The 10,619-nt window shown below is 44.0% G+C and overlaps 1 protein-coding gene across 1 annotated transcript; it reads left to right on the top strand.

Moving 5' to 3' along the window:
• The first annotated feature begins 1,515 nt into the window (after positions 1–1,515).
• LOC140786119 (subtilisin-like protease SBT1.5) lies at positions 1,516–9,028 on the top strand. The gene is given in 3 exon segments (XM_073134339.1): positions 1,516–1,626; positions 4,574–7,679; positions 7,682–9,028. Coding segments are annotated over 2 exon segments (2,352 nt in total). The 5' UTR covers positions 1,516–1,626; positions 4,574–6,280; the 3' UTR covers positions 8,635–9,028.
• The last annotated feature ends 1,591 nt before the right edge of the window (positions 9,029–10,619 follow it).

Raw genomic sequence — 10,619 nt, 5'->3', positions numbered from 1 at the left:
AAGTTACAGTAAATATTCAGGACCTTATTATTGACCACAAGCAAATTAAAGACAATATAGTCTTAGGCTCTTAGCTTGAAGACAAGAAGGTTCTGTAAGCTTACCGTAACTGACAAATGTGGTAATTGCACCGCGGTTGGTGAAGCTTATAGATAGATTACTTGCTTGTATAGTCTCACACGTAACTGACCAGGTGAAACCACTTGTAGTCTATTTTCCCGAAAAAGATTTTATTCCATAAACGTGGTAGTATTTAATTGGCGCGCATGGTGGGCTCTCCGTAGCAACCGTTTCAACACGGCTTTACGAAAGATATCGACATTTTCAAAGCCGATCGAAATTACCAACATATCCCCAAATTGTGCAGTTGACAGTGGGCATTTTAGTCATTCCAAGCATAGATGACGCGTGTGCGGCCTCCGTGATCTCGGCGTTGATATAGTCCTAATCGTAATATTCAAATTTTAAGCATAATTAGACGGAGCACCAGGACTCTTGAGTGTGATATGGTAAATTCACTTTGGTGGCAGTTTGATTAAGGCCGGATTAGCCGGAGAAATTCCAGGATTACCGTTTTAAACTTAGGATGCGCAATTACGATAGGAAAGAAAATAAAATAAAATTTAAAAAAAAAGGCGTATCCAATAGCAAAGAGGCTGTTAAAGGTGGGGCCGAACCTAGCGCCTATATTTACTTAGTGGGCTCCACGTGAGTTGATATCTTGGCATCTTAGCTTTTGAAAGCCTTTTATATTTAGTGCAGTGATTCTTAATTTTAAGAACAAAGGTTGACGTTGATGCCAATTGATAGAGGATCGAGTGGAGCCAAAGCTAGTACATTGTTGCATTAATACCCAACAAATAAGACACTTAAACCCGTCATTCATTACCTTAACTACATAGTACGTGGGGAACAGCTAATGCTGCAAACATTTACCTCACCAAGACATTCATAAATAACCTAAGACATTATGTACATGCAATACATTCTAAGTCATCAAAATGAATTGTAATTTGTAATGGATCGACAACCCACTGCACACGGAAGAGATTTTAGATTCTCAAGCAAAATCGTTGAGTTTTTTTTTATGAGAATTGTTCTTCTAAGCCATTCACACCGCTAAGTCATAACCGAGCTAAGTTATTGAGCTTAAGCCGCCACCGATCACCAAATAATATTCTTTACAAAAATTATTTAGAATTAAAATTAATTTTATAATCTCTTTAGTCATCGAGAAGATACCGAACAACTCTACTAGAATTATTTTGTGCAAAATCTTTAGATTTATAGCTTGATTCTTGAACTGACTCAAAAGTGGACTAATATTTTTGCTCCACCGTGAAGTGTTAGGTACTTTGGTCCTAATTGCGGAGGGAGAGTTGATTATAAATTAAATTAAATGTCTTATTTAAAAGTGGACTCCAGCCCATCAACTATTGGTTGGGCCTTAGATGCCATCAATCCAGCCCATGTATTACTTCCATTTTGCAACTAGTAACGTCTCCGATACTTCGTACTGACCGGTCTTCTCACTCACTCTCTCTCTCGTGGTCTCGTCGTGCGTGCCCCTAGGGTTTTGGAAGGACGGATTGCATCTCGTGTCTCACAACAGCTTCCTCTCCTGATGTAAGAATGATAAAGGTGGATCTCGAATTTTGTTAAAATGACTGAAGAAAGGCCCATCTTTTCATGATTCTGGTTTGATTTCCTTTCGGATTCTTTTAGTGGTTGAACTCGATAGGGATGCAGACAGTGCTTATTCTTTGGCTAGTATTTTTCATTATTTTTTTCCATTTACTATAAGTTTTCGTTCTCATGGGTGTTTATCCTAGAAATTAGAGTTTATTGTTTAAGACTGGTAGTTCCGTCATCTGTATTTAAAACTCCCTTTTTAGAGGGACGGTGCATGAAAGGGTGTTAATGTTTGATCTATATATTACGAAGCCACATTATAATAGCTTAAGCTTTTGGATTAGATTTTCTCCTTTATAGTGATCGAGAAAAATTGAAGCACTAATCTTGAGTTACAGAAGCACATTTAATGCAGTTCGATTGCTTCAGTGAAAATTTTCTTTTGCAGTCATATTCTGTAACTAGATAGTAAGATGATAACCTTCTTATATGATATAACTGGTTTGTTCTATGGCTGCGGCATTTTTGGTCGCCTCTTCTGATTGTCGGACATGATGAAAATGGGCCTTAGCTTGTAAGTTCCTAATCTTTGATAAGTTGGTTAAACAGTTTGTAATTGTTCAAACTGCTCATTGGAATCACTTCGAAGTCCTCAATTTATTGGTTTGGCAGAGTGAAACTCAAGTCAAAATGAATAATATGTTGGAACTTGATTATGACCATAACTTTTCTTAACAGTAAACCAAAATGAATTTGTCTCACTGAAACAGAGTAGGATGAACGTAGAGGCAGATAGTTGTGACTGGATTGTAAGAAATGCCTTATGGAAAAAAAATATATATATATAGCAGCCATGTCATGAGAAATTATTCAAGACTTGTCTACATGCTAGCCATCTCTTGAGATCTCATTGGAATTCCCGATTATAAAAGTTCATCTGAAGTATTTAGTAAATGGCATAACCCTTCATGAATCTGAAACTTCATATCTTTTAATCTTGAAGCAAGTGCTGAAAGGTAGGACTGCAAGGCAAATTCTTTTGTTATCTTTTTCTCTGTAGCCTTCAATAATCATGCTGATATAGGACTTCTATTCTTCTTCAGGTGATACCAAACAATTGTGGTTTTGCAAACCTAGCTTCTAGTTACCATCTGTAATACTCCTCAGCTTGAAACTGTTATTGAATGCCTATAAGGAGAACCAATGTGTATTCCTTCCTACATTTGTCATATCTCTAGATACATCTTAATAACCTGCTCCATGTTGGGAGCCCGTCTGGTTGAGAATTCTGATGAGAAAAGCTTTCCCTTCCTTCTGATTACACCAGCTTACTTTTAACTGGTTTGGGATTAGTAGATATGGTGAACCTAGTAGCAGCGGGGAAAACATGCCAACTGCTTTCATTGTTATCCTATTCAAAATTCAGTTATGAATCTTAAAGCAAGTCAGAATTGTGATTTCTTATGATCCGATTATACTCTGCATTATCATAATATTGCTATTCTTCTGTGAAAGCTTTATGCATTCTGAGAGTGTAACTTACATTTGCCTAGATTTCTTGATCAGCTTGTATGAACAGGCTATCAGGTTGCAAGGGCTAACATTTTTTATTAATCAGTTTGCTACTATTATAGAAGTATTTTTATTACTATAAACATTTTCTGTTTATGACGGGCTTCTTCTTTTGCAATGCGTGTTAAGCTTTTTCACCCTAGAAATTTGTGGTCGGAGGAAGGGGGGAAATTTTTATCTGTTATTTTGTTGGAGATCGATTAGGAGTCTCTAATACTGTTAAGTTTAATATTTGCTTTGTCATCCCCATGCTTGATTTAATATGAAACAGTCGGTAGCTCACCAGACAATAGTGGTAAAACCTGATGAAAGTTGCACAATGTCCTGAAGACACAATATGGAATTAATGTGGGCCAAGGTGCATTCTTTCTATCAGTACATGATCGTTGAGAGGATTCTTGATCAGTTTGATGAACTTCATGTATGCAGAATTTGTTCTGTTAGATAATTGAATAGATTGGTCCTTCCTTGTTCCCCTCTCAATATCCATAATCAAATATTGCTTTTTCCCTTCTTCTTGTGCATCATCTCTCAATCGGGAAGCTGCCATCTGGTTAGTTAATCCATCATCGCTGAGTATCATATTCTTCTTCAACGCATCTAGAAGGTTTTTGACCCGAGTAGAAGCATATATGAAGGCTGTTAATATTAAAGTGACAGTCATATATTGTGACAAGAAGAATGACCGTGTCGTTTTTATATCTAACTTGCAGAATCACAAGATGATTGAGTTGGACTATAATGGTGGCTCTCTTCCTTACAAGCATGAAGACAAGCCATATATATCTAGAATAACGTGGTCCTTTGGAAAGAAAGGTTCACAAGTCGCATTCAGAGAAAACAAATGTTATAGTTTATGCTACCCAAAGATAACCTATCCTTGATGTCTCATTCCAAATGTGAGCTTGCTGAAGTGTCAGCATGTGGAATAGCTTAAATATGTGAAAAATAGAAAGTGAGTATCATTATTGGCAGGGTTTTGAATGTGAGCACGCCTTAACAGGCTCCTTTGTATAGATTGAATGAAGTGGGGTATAGGATTTATTGGACAGACCTCATTGTTAATTTGGTTTAGGAGTAGCATAGTTCTCCAAAAGTGTGACATGTGGGTCTATCTGGACAGTTTCGGTCATCACTTTGATATCTTTGACCCTGCTTTTCCCCAAAGTACACACAAGAAAAGAAGCTCTTTTCTTTCATGATATTTCTTGCGTTAGATACTAATTCATTTTCTAACAACTATTTCATGTCTCCTGCGCATCGGATGCTTCATACGTGTGAGTGGGCTTTCTGTATTACACTGTTTGTCTTCTTCATGTACAAGTAAATATCTACCATTTGTTTGCTTGCCTGAGAAATTTATATACAGGGGCAGGATCAAACAGGATGTTGGACAAGAAGCAGTAGGCGGTTATACAGCACGAATCACAAGGCAGAACAAACTACCTCTCCTCCTATCTCACCTCATCTGGTAACTGGCAAGTAGTCTAATTTGTAGATTTACCCTTCTACCATAAACCATCCACCTATTCTTTTATGCATCACCTATCAGAATTCAGAAACCTTGTACTAAGATGTTAAAAGAATTTCTTTATCGTTTTCAACAGTAAATAGGAAGCCCAGAAATACTTGGTAAAGTGTGAAACCCAAGTGGGGTCTCTACCATGAATGCTTTCCAACAACTAGAACCACCCCTACTTACGAAGGAGAGTTCTAATAATTGCATGTGAGTATGTGACCTGCACCTACCCTCACTACACTATATATTCTTCCCATCCCAGCAATGCGCTGGGCCATGCCTGTGGCTTTGCTTTACCTTTCCTTTTTTTTACTCATCTACTGCGCCCTTTGCCCTTTGGCAATTGCATCTTTGTCCACAACTTGGTATTTGTCTCCTTTCCGCTGTCCTATTAAAGCACCCTTTTATCTAACTGGTAAAAGGGAGGGTGGCAAAAGTGTCTCTATCTTACAGCCGGATGCATTTGATTGTGCTAATAGGTGAACTAGCATACATGGTTCTGATTTCTGAACGTGCGTTAGGCTCTAGTACATCTAAGGTGGTCCCTGTGATAGTCTTTTACATGGAATTAAAATCTCGAGTATGCCGGGGATCTTTTTGTATCAGCACTATGCTCCAGTGGGGTGCAATATCAAAGACAAAGCGACGGAGCCCTTGAGTGCAGGAAATTTTCTTTCAGCCTGTCACAGGCTACAAAGTACCTGCATGCAGGAAATTCCTGCAGCTTCGGTTGCAGAGGGTCTATTTGATGACCTCTTTTGTCTTTAATTAGTAGTAGTAGGTGTTATTGGACGACCCCTAGTCTAGTCTGCTGGTTGAGTTTTATCTACGTATAATAAAAATTATAAATTTTTAGTATGAGAGTTTGGCTAGTTCAATCTACAAGTTCATAATCCTGTTTAAAAGAAAGAGTAGTGGTAGATATATGAACAGGAAAACACATCAAGTTACCCCGTGGGGTCCATCATTTTATAACCATCGTTAAGAAACAAACAAGCGAGATGGGGTTATTCGCGGCTGTTCCATGGCATGGCCTCATCTTGCTGTCCTGCATCTCGTAGTACTCAACACTGTACCAAGAGTTGCCGACATCGTTATTTGGGACCTATTCTTTTTCCTTCTACTTCGAGATGATAGTTTGTACGATAAATTACCATTTTTTGTGAGCTATCAAATCAGGCTTAGCTTAGCTGCAGGATCCGCCTAACTATTCTTTTCTCTTTGCATTGACAGGAAGGTTTGAGAATGATTTCTTTTTCCTTTTCTTTTCGTATAATATGTACATATATTTCTGGGATATATACATACGACAGCTTTACCTTTCTTTTTGGTTTATTTTTTTCGATAAAAAATTCCAGAGATTCTCTGCAATCCACGCATCCTCCAAGGCTCTAATGGTATTAAAGAAATATAATTAAACGAAAGCACAAACTCATCTCCGCCTTCCACCTGTACACTTATAACAGAGCTACTCCGCTGCTACTTAGTAGTGTGGTGAGTACTTCTTTCTCACTCACACTCCCCCCCTATCTATCCTCCTCTCCCTCTCCTTCCACCATGGAAATAAACCTCCATTTCGTTTATCTCTTCCTCCTCCTCCTCCTCCTCCTCTTCCCTCTTTCTTCCATCTTCGTCAATGGTACCGAAACCAACGGCGATGGTGGCGCGGAGCGCACCTACATCGTCCGCATGGACCGCGACGCCAAGCCTTCCGTCTTCCCCACCCATGCCCACTGGTACGAGACCTCCGTCCTAGCCGCCTACGGTGGCGGCGCCACGTGGCCTCCTGGCGGCCCATTGATCCACACTTACTCCTCCGTCTTCCACGGTTTCTCCGCCCGTCTTTCCCCCTCCGCCGCCGCCTCTCTCTCCTCCCTACCCGGTGTAGTGGCCGTACTCCCGGAGCTCATCCGCCGACCCACCACTACCCGCTCCCCTCTCTTCCTCGGTCTGCTCCCTTCTCCTCCCTCCGCCCTCCTCGCCGACTCCGACTTCGGCTCCGACCTCGTCGTGGCTGTCATCGACACCGGCGTCTCCCCCTCCCACCGCAGCTTCTCCGACCGCGGCCTCGCCCTCGTCCCTCCCAAATGGAAGGGCGCCTGCGTCTCCGGCCCAGGATTCCCCCCTTCCTCTTGCAACCGCAAGCTCATCGGCGCGCGCTTCTTCTGCGGCGGGTACGAGGCCACCTCGGGGCGCATGAACGAGTCCGCCGAACTCAGGTCGCCGCGCGACAATGACGGGCATGGGACCCACACGGCATCCATCGCCGCGGGGCGATACGTCTTCCCTGCCTCTACACTTGGCTACGCTAGAGGCGTCGCCGCCGGGATGGCACCCAAGGCCCGCCTCGCGGCGTACAAGGTGTGCTGGATAGGTGGTTGCTTCGACTCTGATATTCTCGCCGCCTTCGACGCGGCCATTGCCGATGGGGTCGATGTCATCTCCCTCAGCGTGGGCGGGGTCGTCGTGCCTTACTACCTCGACGCCATCGCCATCGGGGCATTCGCCGCTGCCGAGGCGGGTATCTTCGTCTCCGCCTCTGCTGGCAATGGCGGTCCTGGCGGCCTCACCGTCACCAACGTCGCGCCGTGGGTGGCCACCGTAGGCGCCGGATCCATGGATCGCGACTTCCCCGCCGACGTACAGCTCGGAGATGGCCGGGTTCTCCCCGGGGTTAGCGTCTACGGCGGCCCAGGGCTTGCTCCGGGAAGGCTTTACCCTCTCGTCTACGGTGCACTCTGTCTCGACGGATCTCTCGATCCGGATGCCGTCCGGAGCAAGCTCGTGGTCTGCGACCGCGGAGTCAACCCCCGCGCCGCCAAGGGCGACGTCGTCCGGCGCGCCGGTGGCGTTGGGATGATCCTCGCCAACGGCGTCTTCGACGGCGAGGGCCTTGTCGCCGACTGCCACGTCCTTCCCGCCACCGCCGTGGGCGCCTCCGTCGGAGACAAGATTAGAAATATATCGCCGCCGCCACGCCCAAATCCCCGGCCGTGGCTACTATCCTCTTCCGCGGGACCCGACTGGGCGTCCGCCCAGCGCCAGTAGTAGCTGCATTCTCGGCCCGCGGTCCAAATCCGCAGTCGCCGGAGATCTTAAAGCCCGATGTCATCGCCCCTGGGCTCAACATCCTTGCCGCATGGCCGGACGCCGTTGGCCCCGCCGGGATCCCTGCCGACGGACGGCGCACTGAGTTCAACATCCTGTCAGGAACGTCCATGGCGTGCCCGCACGTGTCTGGCCTCGCCGCACTCCTCAAAGCGGCGCACCCAGAGTGGAGCCCGGCAGCAATCAAGTCGGCGCTCACGACCACCGCCTACGTCAAGGACAACCGCAATGCCACTATGGTGGACGAATCCACTTCCGAGGCCGCCGATGTGTTCGACTTCGGAGCCGGCCACGTCAACCCGCAGCGTGCTATGGACCCTGGCTTGGTCTACGACATCTCACCTTCTGACTACGTGAATTTCCTCTGCAACCTCAATTACAGTCAGCAGAACATCCGGACAATCACAAGGCACCCCTCCGATTGCCGAGAAGCCCGAAGGGCCGGGCACGCCGGCAATCTCAATTACCCATCGTTCACCGCTGTGTTCATCGCCGACGGAGCAAAGGCAAGGAGATCGACACACTTCATTAGGACAGTGACCAACGTCGGGAGCGGCGGCGCCACCTATCGAGCAACAATTAGGGCGCCGGAGGGGAGCAGGGTGACGGTGGATCCAGAAAAGCTCGTGTTCCGCAGAGCAGGGCAGAAGCTGAGTTTCCTATTAAGGGTGGCGGCTCCGGCTCTGACGGAGAAGATGGAGCCAGGGAGCACCAGATTAAGGAGCGGGGCAATCACTTGGAGCGACGGAACACGCACTGTGAATAGCCCAATTGTGGTCACAATGCAAGCACCTGTGGAGTAAGCCGGTAATAAGGGGATGAATGGAAAAAAAACCTTGCTCAGGGTTCTGCATAAGGGTTTAAAGATTTTATTAAGTTCCTTCTTTTCCTTTTAAGCCCTTCGTTTCAAAGTTGCATAGGAGAGAGGGGGTTTTGAAAGGGTTGTTATTATTATTAGCTTATATCTACATGTGATGATGTTGAGCACTTATCTGTGGGCTTGGAATAACAAAAGCCCCCTATGAAGAATTACTGAGGAGGGTCAAGAGGTGTACATTACTTGAAACCAGGAAGAAGAGAGGAGTTTCTGCAACAAGGGAAGAAGAGAAAGAAAGAGGGAAAAGGAGTGTAACGGGAGATGAGGGGGATATGTTGGTTGTTGATGTTTGCTGTTATGTAATTGGTTAAATTATTTCATAGGACTGTACCCTTGTGCTCTTCTTCTGCTTTTAAAAGGACTAAACAGATGCATGTGAGTGGTGAGAGTGGTAGTATTTGCTTTGTTCTTTTGCTCGTTTGGTTTAACTCTATAATGGCAAGTGTAAGGTGTGAGGCCACCTTGATGGCTGGCAGCCTGCACTGCGCTACCGACTACCGAGTTTAGTGGCGGCCAGTTGGGCCTCCTGCTTCAGTAGCAGTACTGCAATGAAGGAACTCCTGGAGTAGGTAATAATTGGTAACATTTGGCTTCACTGCTGCAGCTAGCATTCTTTCTAGTCCTTGAGTTTTATTTTGGAAATAATTACAGCTAGATCTTTTGTACTATTCATTTTTAAAAAAAAAACTAGTGTCAAAAAGTAAATAACAGTCAATGTGAAAAATAGACTGTAATTCAAAGAATGTAAATGTAATGGGCACTATTTTATTCAAACGTATGTTTCTTCCTACAAGTATCACTCAATACCTCCAGATCTATGTCAAGATAAATAAGCTTGGATTGTAGGCAAAGGCTTACTTTAAAACAATCAAGCCCATTTAGTTTTGGGCGTAGAGGTTGCGGGCCTTCCGACTCATGGAAAAATAAGTGGGCCGTAGAATGTATTCGAGGCCCACTTAACTCTCTCTCTCTCTCTCTCTCTCTCTCTCTCTCTAATGGCAATCTAAAGATCCCAATTGGAGAAAGTACATATATACACATGGATTTAGAAAGTGAAATAACAGCTAGCATTATTAAAAATTAAAGACTCCATGATTTTATGAATTGTATTACGAAAATAACGGCGACACGTGTGCCATGTTTGGCGTAATGTTCTGATTTCATTTATGTCGTACCGCAGTTAAATACATTTTTAACAAGCTTTGTTTGACTCAAATACTTTCTACGCCTATGAGAAAGATGACGGAATAAGTTGGACTAGCTGCCCGAGGAGCAGTGAGATCCATATTTTCTCTATTTTGATGTGAAAGATATTTTGGGTCAAAAGGTCCAAATATCAAAGCCAAAACTTACAGAAATATTCTTATCCAGAGAGTTCTAGAAGTTCTTATTTTGTCATTATGGTTTATAATTAAATTAAGTCGATTGCCCTTGCTTAATAACACATGGAATGAGAATTGTCATGGAAACAAAATCTAGCAAGCCTGATGAACTAGTTTTAGAGCAGACATGATCATAGTTGTCTAATATATATGTATATGTGTGACCTGTCTAGTATAAGTCTCCATCCTTATGAGATAGGGTTTAGGATGAATTTAGATAAAGTCGACCTACACTAAATCCGCACTCATTAACATTAGCTTGAACATACTTGGTGTTCCAACTTGGCTGCATGCAAAGCTAAAGCTGAAAGTAACACGCTAGCTACATGGCACATGACACATGAGGTCGTTCTCATAATTCTCGTATGCATAAATCGAGTTCACTGAACTTGGCTCCATAAGGGGGGGGAGGAGATGCTCCAGGACCATAAGTCCATGTCCAAGTACAAAAGTAGACATGTTTGGCCTAATGCCACCGTTAATTCCAACGGTCCTTTTCCCTGTCGACAAGCCTATCTCAATTTCTTTG

The sequence above is a fragment of the Typha latifolia genome, chromosome 1, assembly GCF_019914945.1.
Source record: "Typha latifolia isolate L0001 chromosome 1, TyphaL0001v2, whole genome shotgun sequence".
NCBI classification, from domain to species: Eukaryota; Viridiplantae; Streptophyta; class Magnoliopsida; order Poales; family Typhaceae; genus Typha; species Typha latifolia.
Note: the sequence above shows the minus strand (reverse complement) of the source record. Positions and strands in the feature narration are given on the sequence as shown.